General features: G+C 31.1%; 1 protein-coding gene across 1 annotated transcript in view; it reads left to right on the top strand.

The window, feature by feature from the left end:
- The window catches only part of LOC139499261 (C-type mannose receptor 2-like), a 74,722-nt gene that overhangs the window by 10,851 nt on the left and 46,080 nt on the right, over positions 1-17,791 (top strand). The window contains exon 5 of the mRNA XM_071287933.1: positions 3,650-3,860. Within this exon, the coding sequence (XP_071144034.1) occupies positions 3,650-3,860 (211 nt within the window). The remainder of the gene's footprint in view (positions 1-3,649; positions 3,861-17,791) is intronic.

Here is a 17,791-nt window from a genome sequence, read left to right on the forward strand (position 1 = left end):
CATTCTGCTGTTTCTAGCAATTTGGAATATTTAGTACATATTCAGGATAGAACACACTATTGTAAGTTTTCTTGAGATATTTTTGTTTTTCTAGCTTGTATTTATTATGCTGTGGTGACAAAAAAGCAGATTTGGGTGTTGCGGCTTACTTTTGAGTTATCGAAAGGACACAATTACCCCATAAATAATATTCAGGAAGGATCTTTGAGTTTCAATGACTGCGAAGAGTAAATATAAGCACTTCTTAACAATTAACTTACAAATATGCAAACATTATGAATTAGTTTTGTATCCAGGACTTTAAGTAAACTATGCATACTGTAAACTGTGAATGTATGCTGAGTCATCATATTTAAGGCCCAGGATTCTATCAATCTTCATTAAATATTTATAAAACTTCATATTTGAGTTAATTTCTTTAAAATCTGTGAAATAAAGCAAATTTGGTTAAATTCTGAATGTTCCCCTTTTTCACCCTATATAGGTTGCATATCAGTAAATATTGACAATGCAATTTCCCATAGGAACTCCTTTTACGGCTAAAACTGTACCACTTTCACTATGAAGTTTTGAAAAAAATCTTATCCTAGAATTTAAGGTTCATATGCACCACAATTTGTTTCAAAGGTCAAAATATAGGGATGTGCGGCATATTTTCAACGTTTATATGCCCTGAACTTCTCAGAGTTTAAACTAACACTAGTTTTCTTAACTAACCCTACCTCGAATGAAAGGTTACCACAGATTTCAATGTAAACAATATGCACATGTTTATTTACTGGTAACATTCCCAAGTTATGTCTCTGTAAGATGGAACACAGAGAGCGTAACTGGGAACCAGTATGTAAACAAAATTAATTTTCTATGAATAATCAAGATCTCCCCAAAAGAGGCGTGTTTTGATAAACAGCTGTATTTACAAAATGCAACCTGGAGTCTTAATCCATTTTGAAAGAGTATATTTGTATCTTTTTTTCGCGTTTTACATCGGCTGAATTCATAAGTATTTTTAAGTTGTGTTTTCTGTAAATGGATTACGCCTCATAATGTGTCTGGCCAACGAAAATCACCCAAAGCAAAAGTGTTTTGACAATGTTAAGAGCATCAGTATTAACGTGTAAAGCCGGACTATACATGTATTGGAAAATTGGAAACTATCACAAGTGCAATCAAAAGGTTTGTTGGCAAATTAACTTTTATCCTTTTGATTTTTTCCAATTCGAACTGGTTTGTAAAATCTGTAAATAACATTATCCGAGATGATAGCAATATGGTTGCGTTAATTTATTATAGGGTTTGTAACTAGTTTCTAAACTAAGATGTGTTTATTTCGTTACACATCGTCCAAATATAACACCTAACGGCGTGTGTATAGATTTACATTAAATACGGATATAGACCTGTTTTCAAATGAGTTTATTTCGGACTGATACAATCTTTGACTTCAAATAGAAAGTGAATTACCAGCAAAAGAAGGTCATGATGTGCACCAAAAGTAGATAACATTCGTATTTTATATATAACTTATCAACCAATAATATTGCCTCTTTGCTCATAAATTTAAATTGTAAATTCGACTTCGAATATGCATTATTTTTGCAGCTTGTTTCCAGAATATTGTTTGTCAGTGTCAAAACGGTTGGATACATAATTCTACATCATGCTATTACTTCAGCGATAATACGAAAACCTGGGATACTTCATCTGTAGGTGACTTGTTAATTTACTCTATACACTTTGAAATGTAGATACTACATAAAACGGTAGCGATTTTACTGTACATTTGGCCAACGAGTTGGTCTCTTCAGAGATGAAGGCCGAAAATGTTTAAGCATCAGAAATTGTATACAAACTGTGAAAAGCTTATAAAAAGCTGTGTTTAGGTGTACGTATTCAAACAGGAATAAGATTTTCCTTACATTTTAAAACTGTTATCAAATATCTAGGTTTCGGTAATCAATAAGTCATTCAGCAGTTTATGTTATATGCTTTGAGCATTTTAAACAATGTTATAAGTTAATTCGGATTTAAGTAAACCAATTATTTTTATAGAGCACTGGTGGATATTGTAGTTTTAGTTTGCCTTTTTTTATACGAGCGTTACGGACGAGTCGTTTGTAGACGAAACGCGCGTCTGGCGTACACCATTTTAAATTCTGGTATCTAGGTTGAGTTTATTTTGATTATTTTTTTGTATCACATGTCTCACACATATTTGTGGTCTCGATTATATGTCCATTTGTTAGGATAGCGTAAGTTGGTATTTTGTCCGTAAAAAGTTTTATAACTTCTCAGTATTTTTTATGATTTATACATTAAATAGAATAATGAGTATTATCGTCAACAGTATTTTCGTATATTTTACAGGCTTCTTGTCAGTCACATCACGCAAAACTTGCTGTCATAGAGACAAATGAACAAAATACGTTCATATGGTCTGAAATGACTAAACTTGGAGGTGGGAAGCTTCATACTGTACATAACACTTAACAATCAATTTCTCAATCAATTATGAAATTGATCCCTATGGAGAACTTTTTATTAGATTTAAATTATGTTTGTCCAACAGATTGCCTTTTTAGGAGAACCAAACATCCGTTTTATTTTTTTTTAAACCAATTGTTTGTCATAACACGGGAAAAAGATTATACACAACGAAACTTTCCATAATTTGGTTCTTCGACTTTTCTATTGTCATATATGCTGGTTGGTAAAGACAGGAACATTGCAATGCGTAATATAAAAACTGAATAACAAACAGATATTTTCAAATGAATTGTATCTGGTAAAACATTTAACACTAAATGAAAGACGAAAAGATCCGTTTTCATAGAACATGTGGATTTTGAAATATATTTAAAGTATGACTTTATATTTTGGAGTTTAATTATTATCTGTTGCTTGGACTTGTGTCACGTTAGTATTCCTGTTGTATTTAATTTATTTTTTCACAAGATTTTGTTTAAAAATAACATATATTTTAATAGACATTTAAAATTATAAATTTTGGTTGGGGTGATGATATCAGAATTTTCAAGAATATTACAGAAGATTGAGTTTTTAAAACTTGGTTTTGTCTTCTTCTACCCCTACCTTTCTTGTACTTTAATTATTTGAAAATAACGAACAGTCGAGCTTCAATGATAAAGTTTGTGAATTGAATACTGTTCATGTGGCGTTTCTGACTGATTTAACACGACATCAAAGATGTCCAAAGAAGATGACTGAGATACATATGACCTATAAGATACTGTTTGACATAACAATGCAAATAAACTCACCATAAATACTAGGATTGAATTTTTGAATTTGCGCAAGACACGCATTTCGTTTACAAATGACTCATCAGTGACGCTTGAATAAAAATAAAGTTAAAACAGGCCGAATAAAATAACATACATTTAAGAATAAACGCAATCTTTTTGACTGTGACTGTTAAAATTTTGTTCAAGCAACACAAAAGGTTGATATAATGGATCATTTCAAAGCATCAGTCTTCAAGCAAATTCAATAAAACCACTTGCAGTTTGCATTATAGAAATTAAAAAAATGTATTAATGGTTTCAACCGTTTTAAACACTAATCTTAGGAATAAGAATAATGATTAGAATTAATATTGCTCTATGTTAAAATATTCTCTGCTGTTTAGGATTTTTCTGGTTGGATGGAACAGATGAACTTTCTGAAGGACAATGGGAATGGGCATCAAATGGCAAAACACTTGATTATTCGAATTGGTTTCCAGGAGAACCAAATAATAATCATGGTCAAGAAGACTGTCTGCTGACAGGTGGAGTCTACCAAGCATTCTGGAATGATTCACCTTGCTCGAACCAGATCAAATATATTTGTGAGAAAAAGTAAGAATTTGTACCTTTGATTTTAACTTAAACAAGTTACTCAAGTGGCTACATTCCAAATTGATGCATTAGAATAAATACTAAATTTCATTTGGTTATGTTACATTGCTATTATCATTTAAGTGATAACAAGGTGAAATATAGTTTCATACACAGACCCTTTTCCTCTATTTTGTCTATGTGTCGTTCTTCTTGATAATCTGACGACCCTTTTTCAACTGTTTTTTCGCATTTTGTATTTATTGATTCATGTTCTAACAACTTCTGAAATTTAACAGAAGGAATAAGAGCTCGAAAACATGTTGAACATTGGTTAGTAGTCTGTAGTTTATGTAAGGATGAAAGTTTGCGCCTGTAATTTACTCGGTTAAATCCGCTGCATTTTTATGCACCTTTTTAAGTCAGGGACCTCTTGTTCAGTTGTCGATTACTGGAGTGGTTCATATATGTTTTAACCTACTATGAGTATCACGTTTAAAAAAAAAAAGATTAGACTGTAAGAGTTCCTGTTTGAATTGTTTTACACTAGTCATTTTTGGGCCCTTAATAAATTGCGGTTCTGTGTTAGCCAATACTATGTGTTGCAGGCCTTACTTTGACCTATAATAATTGTTAACTTTCATTACATTGTGACTTAGATAAACTCATAATAGATACCAAGAGAGTTATCTCATTTTCAATTATACCACATCTTCTTTATCAGTTATTGACGTCTACATGTACATAAGTCAGTATACATGTAGTATGTTTGTTTTCCCATTGAAAACAATCACATTTGTCATGCCGGTATATCTTAATCTATAAGGTGACCTATGGTTGTTCACATCATCCCGTCATTGTGTCTGGAGTGATCTAGTTGTCTCATCGTATATCGCATATCTCATTATCTTAATATTTCATTATGGTATTTAACTTGACCTAATGAATTATAACAAATAATGAAGACAATTTCTTAATTTGGATACATAATTGATATTATATACATCTTGAACAGACTAATCAGGAGAAACTATATTGACCTTATAGATACCTGTATCAGATAGATATTTGAAACATATTTTGTCGATTTCGACTTGATGCAATCAATATCGTTGACATCGACATCTTAAATAGATATATCTGTTTATTTCGAAAGACATTTGTCTTTTTCCACTCGATGTCATTAATAACGTCGATATCGACATCCTAAATAAAGGAATCACGATAAACATTATTGTCTATATAGATAAATATAGATAGATATTTTGGACAGCTCTGTCAGACAAACACTTTATAAAATATCGATATCGAAACTTAAACAATTTAAACAGATAAAACCAAGTATAAAATTGGACCGACAACAAGGCAGCGATATCGACAGTTTACAGTGAAACATATAGTAAAGGTACATATTTAAACCGATACGATGTCGTCGATATCAAAACTACATCATATTTTGAACATATCTTATAATCATAATGTATTTTGCGGTGTTTATTTTTTTATTTGTTTTACAAGTCATCTTTTCTTTATGTATGTTGCAGGTTGGAGAATCCAGTCGTAGGATAACATCGATAACATCGATGTATATATATATGGCAGCGAAAAAATTCTAGAATTATAATAAATGATAAATTCGTCAGCATTTTCAGTGTTTTTTATATTTATTTTTAGGTGAGTGCCCTTTAAATGAAGTAAACGGTTCATATGGACAGCAGATGATCTAATGCACTTGGTTAGATTTACTAGTGCCCCCCATCCCTTACCAAACTTTTTTGTCACACGGTAGTTTAGTAAAAAATGGTATGTTTTTCAGAAAGAGTTACTTCTCAGTTTAATGTTATATATATACTTAGGAAGTATAGCAACCACTTTATATTTATACAATCAACCATATACTTCTTTATAAGGTTCCCATTAAGGGAATTTATATGTCTGTATATAGACAATAGATTTAATCACAGCTGTATTTAAATGAGGATACTAACGTGTTCCTATTGGATGAATATTTATCGTGTTAAAAAATGAAAAAATTAAATGATTTCTAGGCAGACTTTCGGAGAATGCTTCTGGCTATAGTCAGCACTCCTGTGTTGATATGAATTTTCATTGTTATGGTCATAATTAGATATAAACTGTAAACAAAACTTTGAATATTTCAAATACTGCCTCAGAAAAAGATCACCATAGCTGTATTTGGCGTACTTTTTTTGAATTTTTGGTCTTCATTGCTCTTCAACTTCGTACTTTATTAAGTCTTTTCAAAATATTTTGTGCCCAATCGTCACTGATGAACCTTTTTTAGACGAAACGCGCATCTGGCGCAAATACAAAATTTTAATCATGGTATCTATGATGAATTTAATTACAAAAAAATGAAAGAAAAAATTCAGACGTCAGTAAGATCATGAAAATTCAAAAATTGTAATGTTATAATACACCAAACCATATACAATAATATTGGTGACGCACAGATTGAGAACTTAGATACACGATATCCTTGCTTGCCACTCACATAATTAAACCATCATTTATTCTAAATTGTTCAGTTATACCATTGCTTAATAAGTCGTTCTGTATTTTCATCATATCTTAACCACATTTCAAACTCTCATAAGACTAGAACATCAGACAAGAAAATTTTCAAAAACAGGAGCAAATATTCATCGATTCTTTCAATGGTGTAAAATTTGATGTATTTTGTTATAAGCATACAATAGGTAGTGTGAAAAATAAAAAAATAAATTCTTTAGGCTTATAATTGAAGCCAATACTCCTGGGTTTTATCATTATATATGACTACTGTTGAGTTTAGTCTGAGCGCACGCTGATATAATTTTTCATTTATGTCAGTTAGTTTCAAAGATAAACATTTTTTGTCCAATGTTGAAACCTTCAGTCAATCTTTGTTTTGGGGTTCATCTTCATTGTATTGTTTGATTCGTCTTTGTATCATAAATAGATTGGTGTGAAGTAAGGAACATATCAGGAATGAGAAAGTAAATAAAAATTTTAAGGAAACCCACCAAGATCCCGGCCTACATCGACACATACCGCAACTCATAATCAATGGGTTGAAAAGCCGATTTAGATTTCAAATATAGGGTAGATTATTGAGATAATCTACCGGTCGATATGTCCAGCATGGACAATCCTTTCAGGAAACAGTTTTGTTGGTGACTTACCATAATTGATTCGTCTTTGTATCATAAATAGATTGGTGTGAAGTAAGGAACATATCAGGAATGAGAAAGTAAATAAAAATTTTTAGGAAACCCACCAAGATCCCGGCCTACATCGACACAGGCCGCAACTCATAATCAATGGGTTGAAAAGCCGATTTAAATTTCAAATATAGGGTAGATTATTGAGATAATCTACCGGTCGATATGTCCAGCATGGACAATCCTTTCAGGAAACGGTTATGTTGGTGACTTACCATAATTGAGAATTACTGCAAAAATCAGTCAGATTTGCTCATCGTGAATTATTTACAGTAAGGTCACATGTACCAAAATATCTAATTTCACTGCATGTTGATTTTGATAGCGAAATCAAGATATGATCCCACGTGACGTCGAATCATATTCATATTCCTTTCTTAGTATCATTTTCCCCTCTGAAAGTCTGGATTGCCTTGTGCGACGTTTCCCGATGTTAATGTTTTATAACGTTTTATCGTGGTTTTTAGATAGTATAGTAATTTTGTTTTAGAAAAATATTTATGATCTAAAAACAAACAGAAATGAATAAATTATTAACTTTAAATCGATACTGATTATCATTATGTATGTTGTGTTTAGTTATAAAAAAACGGATAAAAACAATTATGTAATTAATATTTTTTGTTCAGAAGTAAACAGGTATAGGTATTGGAATAAAACATTCGATTCCCTTGGGGTTTTTTTTCCTCGAAAAGTCATATTTCCCTTGGGAGATACCCTCGAGAAATATGACTTTTCTATGGTGAACAAATCTTCATTTCTCCCTCTGGCACGGAAAATAAAAGTATTTTATCCTTTTCCTATAATCACACGCTTATAAATATTATGTTGTGCTTCTGAATTTTTTTTTTTTTAGAATTATCAATACTTGAAATGAATAATATGAATAATCTTGTTTAACTTCACTTAAGCCGAATAATGACGGCCAGTTTCTGTTGATGTACGAACCATAAGTACTAGAATAAAACAAGCACACGAAAGGAAAGCATGTAGTTAACAACTTTAACCATTTATAATTAAGGGGAAGTCTTGTAAAAGTGTATAACTCGTGCGTGTTTCACTGAAAGAACCAGGAACATGATGTTTAATAATAAACCCAAACTCTTTCATTTGCTATTTTTAAATTAAAAAAAAAGCTTTAGCTCGTTTACATTTCAATATATTCACAGAGAATTCTTCTGTGTAGCTTTTATCAATTACTTTCAGTTCAGGGCAGTGTTTCGTTAAATTGATGTAAACAATCGATAAGTATTCAATTTTATTCAATCTTTGATGTAGGAAAATTGAAAAGCTATGTTATATAAATAACAAGTTTCAAAAGAATAGAAGTAGACCACGGAATATATATATATAACAAATGGCGACGCTCTTTACGATTAAAATTTATAAAAAGCATCGAATTTAAAAGCATAAAAATGCTTTTAGCTATTCTTTAACAAAACTAGTAGCTTCTAAGAGCAAAAAACTAAAACATTATGTGATTTTAAATTTTATATAAATAACCTTTCAGGGTAAAATACTGTTTGTAGAATCACCGTGAAGTCATTAAGTGGTCCGTTCTTTGGTACTGACATGATTTATATCAAACCTTTCTTGAATATTCCTCTAACAAATTTGTAAAATATAAGAAAAGTCGACCTCCCAAAGGCAGAGTTGACCTCAGATGAAATTCTCTATTTTATCTGTCCTTTTTTGGCTATTAACCTCTTCAAATGTTTCAGTTTTTATACATCCTTGGTTTTCAAGAGTTTGGCTTGGGGGCGTTCCGGATGAAGGTTAAACAGGAAAGCACTTCGGGCTCATGAAATTAATAACGTGTATTTTTCATTTGGCATTAAATAATTAACCTTCCCTTGTAATTAGATCTTTTTGTTATTCAACGTTAATTCGGTTTTATAAAACGTTTATATTGTACATTTTCAAAAGAAAGGCAAAATATACCAATAGGATATTTTAACAATACAGTCGAAAACGAACGGACAATGCCGTGGCAAAATCCAAGGCAGTATATATAATGCAACATAGAAAACTCAAGACGGGGCAACTAAAAACCCAACCAAACTCTGGACCTATGTCAAGTGCTCCAGGACACGCATATCATGATCATCATGTGACGATCGTTGACTTGATCTATATTTTTTTAAAAACCAGTGATTTGTCTAAATTGGTAGGTAGAGGTCACATTATGGAAATTAGGACTGGATTCTTGTTAAGACAGACAATGTTAGAACATATCAATGTTAGAACGTATGTGTCGTCATTTTTGAAATAGACATGTCATGAAAAGCCAACAAAAGAGCAAAAAGATAAACTTGTAACAGCATTAAAATCAAAAACCATACAAGCAAATGTTTATTGAAGCATACATAGTCGAAACAATAACAATGCAACAACTCTGTTAAGATATATTTATTTGGTAAAATGTGAATATTTCTAAACAATTTCAATATCAATATATTGTCAGTCTACAATCTATTCATATTCTTCCATTATTTTTCAAAAAATAATTGATATATCTTTTTCCTAACCGATAATGTAACATTTGCAGCATTTTAATTTAATTACATACACATTTTAATTAAATACCTGTGACTGAGCTTAACAAGTCATGTTATTATAAAGATTTTAAAGACCTTTCAGTGCTTGCTTCATTGCTTTTTTTGATCCCATAAAAAATATAGCAGCTTTCTACATATCTAAAAGATTTATAAGCAATTAGTCATTTTAACTAACTCACACGGGATTAAAAGAATGCATTGATTGGTGCTATTATTTCACAACAAAATAAAAAAATTATTATGCTATTTTGAAGAGTTTAAAGACTTTTCAGTGCTTGCTTCATTTCCCCAAAAAAATCAATATGGCAAAGACACTAAAAAATGTATCAGCTTTCTACATATTTCAATCATTTATAAGCAGATGGTAAGGGCGACATCAAAGGTTCCATTTAGGATAAACAAAACTTAATTCACAAAGTTTTTCCCTTTACGAAAACTAACGCACAAAAGATTAAAAGAAATGCAATTTGTGTATATTAATCCACAACAAAATAAAATCATAACTTTCTTCCATCCTTGATTATAATATTTTAAACATAGAGAGGGTCAAATAATCTATAAGCCTGGTGTAATAAATAGCGATTTGAAGCAGCTACTGGTACCGTTTACTTTAAAACTAAGTTCAAATTACGGGGTAATTTATTTGTGTTTTTCTGAAGTGTTCAATTCCTATCTGCATGAACTGATAACAACCAATTTTAATATCATTTTAATCACTTTTAAGTTCTAAAGTAGAGGTACTCATTATATCTTCTAAAACAACTTCTTACGTGTATATCAATAGTATGCATACTAATTTTGTTAAGCCGTTTCCTAATTGTACATTTGTTGTAAAATCTTGCTGATTATGCAGTTGATTATAAACTTGTTCAAGTTTGGTATAACAAAATCGTATGTAATACTTATTATTATTTAAACATAAACGTGTGTTTAATCTTTTTGATTTAACAGTTTGAAATAAAATCATATTATGTAACTACTTTATATCCGAAAACTTTTCATAGCATTATTGTTATATTCATTATTTATTATATATTGCAATTCGGAACATATAATGTCATAATGTATACTTTAAAATCAACTTTACATTACTCACTGATAATGTTTTAACACTAAAACGCTTAAAGATAACCAGTTAAGTAGTACTTTTCTTGAAGACATGTTTTTTTCTTTAACTGACACTTAACTTCACACAAAATGTGTTCACAACAGGTATAAAACATATTCTTAGAATTGAAATACTAGATTCACAGTGTATGTCATTCTTTTCATTTCCTGAAAACATCAACTTTTTATCACTTCTTTTGGGTTCATGTGCACTATACGATACAAAAATATGTCCCTTATGCTTTAACATGGTATGTATATTTAAATTGGAAGTTCTCGTTTTATTTTGTTATCCATATAAAACATTTAAACCATTTTTTATTGACCGAATATATTTATAAGAAAATTATTCGAAAAGAAGTAGAGCATATTGACATTGACAAACCTTTTCATTCAACAAAATATATTATAGATATATAACAAACTTCGTGCTTGACCACCTTTCTCTTACGCAAAAAGCTTGGTCTTTAACAGTTTCATTTAAAGTCTATAATGTAATATAGTTATTGAAAAATATTAGATATTCAGAGCCTTGAAATTAAAAATATCCATCGTAGGAAAATTCCGGTAATACTAACATGACTAAATCATAATCATTATCTTGCATTATCATTACTCTTTTAAAGTCATTTCTTAGTACTTATTTCTTTTGTGGAAATACTTTAGGAGCATAATAGCGAAAGTCCATTAACACGATAACGCAAATTACAATCACTAGGAAAACAACACTAAATGATCCAATACATTTTGAGGACGACCTGTCATCTGCTGTTGATATAAGTGACCTTTTGTATCTGCTTGTTTTCTTTGTATCTACAGTAAGTTCTGATCTAAGCTGTTCAATCTTTTGGATAAGCTCGTCGTTTGTTAGCGGAGTGTTTGTTATGTTATCACATGAGCAAACACACTGAGGTTCTGTTGCTGAAAGATTTGTTTGAATCATATTAGCTGTTGGTGATGTTGTCATGGTTGTATTCAATGCTGTGTTATTTGATCCGGGAATCGTCGAAGTACATGCTACAAAACAATACATTTTGTACACTCTATACTATAAAGTATTTTAAAAGTAAAAGGTGATACATTATTACCATTCATTTCATTTATAATTTCAGCTAAGGCTAAAATGCACTGAGGTCAATATTGACATCTGAGTTAGGCATCAGATAAAGAATACATATAATAGTGGAGCTGCGAATATGAAAAAGACGCTAAGTTAATGAGTTTAAATTACCAAAATAATAATGGAATTTTATTGCCTACCCAAATAATGGCACACCAAGTGAGTTTTGATGGATAATTTAGCAAAAATGACTTTTAAGAGTCAGTTTTCTTTAAGGATATATTAAATCATACTTTAAACGAAACCGTGTTTGTCCGTGTAAGGAGGAAGCATGCGTTAACAAGGGCATCGACTCATTTTTAGAACAATATTACTCTTACGTCGTGAACATTTAAGTAAAACTGATGATCAATTTTAGTCTTGACAAAAACTGACTGTTACTTTGAGATGAACAACAGCAATAAAAGAGATGCGAATAAATACCAGAGTGTAAGTCAAACTCATAGATCGAAAATAAACTGACAATGCCATGGCTAAAAAGAAAAAGACAAATAATAGTAAACAAGACACAACATAAAAAAACTAAAGACTAAGCAAATCGAACGCCACCACAAACTTCGTGTGATCTGAGGTGCTCTTTGAGTTGCTCTGATTTTTATCAATTGCGCCTATGGCCTTTGTTTGATTTATTAATATATCGTATCTACATATGTCTGAAAACTACACCTAACAGTGTAAGAGTAAGATTTTCTGCTGATAAATATCGTATGGTATCATGATTTGTTTCATTATACAGTCACTGGAAATAAGTATATGAAACAAACAAGTCTAAACAAGTGACAACCATAAAATATATATGTCTACTAGATCTCAGAGTGATAGAGATACATAATTAATACACATATTTATATAAGTCTGAAATTACACCCCAGAGTGTTAGAGTTAGATTTTCTGCTGACAATGTTTTGACTGTCCATCAGCGGGTTTCGAACTCATACATTTGAAATAATTCAGCACCAATCGCTTAACCTCATGTCCAGTGCTCTAGACCACTCCACCATATACGCTATGTAAAAATATAACTTCAATAGTCGTAGTGTTACCTTATAACGGAAGGCAAACCTAGAGATAAACATAATACACGTGTTATTAAGCGTGAGTAGATGTTATATTATTATTTTATACACAATGGATTTGTTTTTATTTGTCAGCAATCTTACTCAACATTTTAATATATCGTATGGGATCATGATTCAATTCATTATACAGTCACTGGACATAAGAATGTTTTACAAACAAGTCTAAACAAGTGACACCCAAAAAACATTTACATTATATATGCCCACTGGATCACGTATGATAGAGATACATAGTTATTACAAATATTTTATATAGCTTCATTTGCACATGTCCATCAAAATCAAACCTCGAAATTATTTTTCCTTTACATTGCCAATCCTTTTTGGACCAAACCTCTGTATAAGAGTCACAGGTGACCTGTAGTAAGGCAGATCTGATGTTGTCTCTATCTAATATAGCCTCATATTCGAGAACAGGCCAGATTTCCACGACTTCCATCCAGGCGTCCTACGTTACAAGACACACTCATTGTAATTTTCTCATGTATTCTGGTCATAAACATGTATGACATATTTGCCAGTAGAAGTTAAGCGGCTCACAATCAAACAATCTTTCTTGCATATGTTGCACGAAATTGTTTACTAGTATTGTCAAAATGTAGGTCATTGTAAATTGTTAAAGCCTTCGCCGCCGACATAGCTGACGATTCAAATGACATTTCATGCACAATGTTTAAAGGAAATAATTGGAGTGTTCCTAGTTCATGTCGTACGTGAATTGTAGCTTTTTTTTCCGCCGTTTTATTTCGTATATGAAAATGATCATGTGTCTAACATTTTGAATTAGTCATAACAATCTGATTCTAGTACTTTCGAATGAAAGTTAATCGTAGTTGTCACTTCGATATCTCGTGTATCATCGGAAAAATTATCTTGTATTGATAAAAAATGAAAATAGAAATGGAGAATGTGTAAAAGAGACAGTAACCCCGACCAAAAATCAGAAACAGTTGAAGGCCACAAATGGGTCGTAAATAGAACGAGAAATTCCCGCACCCGGTGGCGTACTTACCCTGGTCCCTGAGACTAACATTGGAATATGTTTTTTAAAAGAAATAGTGATTTTGCTAAATCCTTTAATACAGAAAGAAGATCTAACCTGCACATTTGGATGGGTTTGATCGACAATGTACTTTGGACATGTTAGATTCTCTATTAGTACATATAATTTTCAAATATAGATATATACGAAAAACACGTATGAACCACATCTACAAACGACAACTACTGAATATCAGATTCCTGACGTAGAACAAATGCAAAAATTTGCAGTAAATTTAAACGTTTTGATAAGAAACAATTTTAACTCTTATCTAAAACAAATGTGTAACATAATAACATAGAAAGACGCATTATAAAATGTCAACTAAAATGGCTTAACTCAATCAAATGACATAATAACAGAAATGAAAATACACTGAATGAATCTGATCTATGATACAATGTAAATTGAAACTCAATAAGATAAGGAGTGAATAATTAGAATAACAGTATTGTGCCGCTGTGAAATGTAAAACAATTTCAGAAAACAATTACCTTGAACAATAATCCACCATTTACAATAATATACAAAGGTAAAAGAAAATAGTTTTGTTGTAAGGTATACAGTTTGAATGGGGAAAGGAATTATTTTTACAAAAAAAAAAATTGATGTTCACAATGTTCATAGTACAAAGAAATTAAAATTTATAGTCGTTCCAAATACTTATCAAAGCTGACCAAATTAAACCATGAATAATTTAACATTAAATAACAAAAAAGCACAACAAATAAAATCAACAGGTCAAATTACCCAGAACGTACGATTTGAGAGTACTCGCAGTTACTTAAGGCAAGTTAAAAGCCAAAAACAATTAATAATAAAACAAATCATGCAAGACTAAAATCAACTAAACCAAATCCTACGAATTTAGTATTTTAACGCCATGAACAGTCAAAGAAGACATAACTTATGCAATGTATGTATGTTTATCTTGTCCAGAAAAGATAATTGTTAAGGTCGAAGATCAAGGTCATTCTGTTGTAATTATATATTTGGCTTTAAATTTCCATCATTACCTTTGACAAAAGTTGAATTAAACGTTTTCCGGACGTTATGCATAAATATGAACATTTATAAGTCGGAACTTAGCAGCATTGATACATAATGCTACTTGTATAATTTATTGAAAAGATTCAAGGTTTTGAAAACTGCAGTTTGCTTCTATAGATGAAACAAAAATTGTGATGAAATTTGACCTTGATTAAAGTCCGGATTTGACCAGCTTTTATATATACGATATGTAGATTAAAAAATTATACGATATGAGCTTTCAAATGAGATCCATTATTGCAATGAGATATGTTTTTAATTCAAATTGTTAATATTATTCTCTCTGTCGCTCTTCTACTTGGATTTCAAGTTGGAATTATTCAATCATGTCCATGTTCTTTAGTAAATTACATAATTATATCATCTCGATAACAAATATTGACGTAAAACAAACATAATCATTGAACTAATCTAGACAGAAAAACACGAAAACAACATTGTTATGATGACAAATGACAAAACTATCAAGCCGAGACCAAGAATTCAATTAATACAGTCTGTGTGGGCGCTAAACCCTACCAGCACATAGGACACAGTGTAACAGCTTACTTTTATAAAAATTCAATGACATGAAGTTGTTCACATCATTACAATTGTGTATATGCTTGATAATAGTGCCAATGGGAATAATACGTTTCTTATTTTAGTTCAATGTAATCTTTCTTAAAATTTGTCCAAAACATAAACTCATCATGGTGAAAGGACATTTTTATCAGCTGAATAAGTGTTTAATTTTTGTACATAAAGGTAACGCTGATGTAATGTAATAAATAACCATCATGAAAGGAATAACATTGAATCAACTTAAATTTCTTACATTATCCGACGTTGATATAAACAAACTAAAACATACCTTATAGTTATATGTGATGATCATAATTACATGTGCGTATTATAAATATACCTAAAGAGTACAAAAAGTAAAAAGATACCATTGGGAAAAATTAGATTACAACAGAAACACTTCAAAAAGAAAAAAACGGCCACAAAATCTTTTCGGAAAAAAGACGATTGGGCAATAGTCACTCCACCAAAGATCAGCTTTTAACTCATGTTAAACTCTGAGTTAGCAAGCAGAACTAACTGTCTTATCATCTTCGTTTCAAACGTCAGAAATATTGCTACATTGATTTTACCCATTGCTAAAATGTTTTGTATCGTTTTTGATTGTCATGAAAATCTCAGTAAAAAAATATTGATGAAATTTACTCTGACTTACGATTTAACATTCATCATACATACTAATACATTATAATATCGAGAAGATTCAATGTCTTTTTCTCATATATTTTATATTTACCATTCGTTGAATTTTCGGGGAAATTAAACATCCAATAGGCTTCATAGGTGGATGCTACTTCAATAAAATTTATTCCGTCTAAAATAACGCCTGTGTAATTGATGAAAATGTGGTCTCCAATAACGGTACCAGTTCCCGCCATGATGGTCATACCGGACCAGGAAATCCATAAATTTACATAACAGTTACAGTTTAATCCTGACCAGGAAACATTGGCCTTAGTTAAAGGTCCTGATTGTATTTGGGAGAAATCTGTTCCAAACAGTACGGTGCAAATGGATGGTTCGTTGAATATTAAACGTAAACCTATGCTTACTTCACTGCAGGCTTTGATCTTAAAATTTATTGAGGTTTGACCTGTAACATCTAATCCGTTAGTGTAGTCTAGTACTTTTGTTTCGTTGTTTGTTTTAACATGATTTTCTACAAAAACAAATTTCAATCATTAACAACTATCCATCCTGATATTAACGATTTCGTCTTAATTATCTTTGAGTAGCAAATATTTTATACATATACAGGATGAAGCCAATTTTGATAATACAATGTTGACTGATTTTTAATAATGTGTTCATTTTTATAAATTTCCTGTTTACAAAACTTTGTATTTTTCGAAAAACTAAGGACGTTCTTATTCCAGACATAGATTACCATTTGCCGTACTTGGCACAACTTTTTGGAATTTTGGATCCTCAATGCTCTTCAACTTTTTACTTGTTTGGCTTTTTAAATATTTCGATATGAGCTTCACTGATGAGTCTTATGTAGAAGGAACGCGCGTCTTGCGTACTTAATTATAATCCTGATACCTTTGATAACTTTTTAAACCATTGGGTCGATGCCCCTGCTGGTGGGTGGACGTTTCGTCCCCGAGGGTATCACCAGCCCAGTAGTCAACATTTTGGTGTTGACATGAATATCAATAATGTGTTCTTTTTTTTTATAAATTTCCTGTTTACAAAACTTTAAATTTTTCGAAAAACTAAGGACTTTCTTATTCCAGGCATAGATTACCTTAGCCGTATTTGGCACAACTTTTTGGGAATTTTGGATCCTCAATGCTCTTCAACTTTTTACTTGTTTGGCTTTTTAAATATTTCGATATGAGCTTCACTGATGAGTCTTATGTAGACGGAACGCGCGTCTGGCGTACTAAATTATAATCCTGGTACCTTTGATAACTAATTACACCAGTTGTTGACGTTTTGTGTATTATATATAGTTTCGTTTTGCACACACATTGTTGTGAACATATCGGAATTCTATTGCACTACCATACAAGTGAGATTGTTTGCTTGGTATAAAACCAGGTTTAATCCACAACTTTCAACATATGTAAATGCATGCATACATAACTATGAGAGTTGTTTTCCATTTGTTCGATGTGTTTGAGGTTTTAATTTTGCCATTTGTTAAGGGACTTTCCGTTTTAAATTTTTTGATCGGCATTTTGATTAATTTTCTTTTTAGAA

This window comes from Mytilus edulis, chromosome 12 (assembly GCF_963676685.1).
Source record: "Mytilus edulis chromosome 12, xbMytEdul2.2, whole genome shotgun sequence".
Classification (NCBI taxonomy): domain Eukaryota; kingdom Metazoa; phylum Mollusca; class Bivalvia; order Mytilida; family Mytilidae; genus Mytilus; species Mytilus edulis.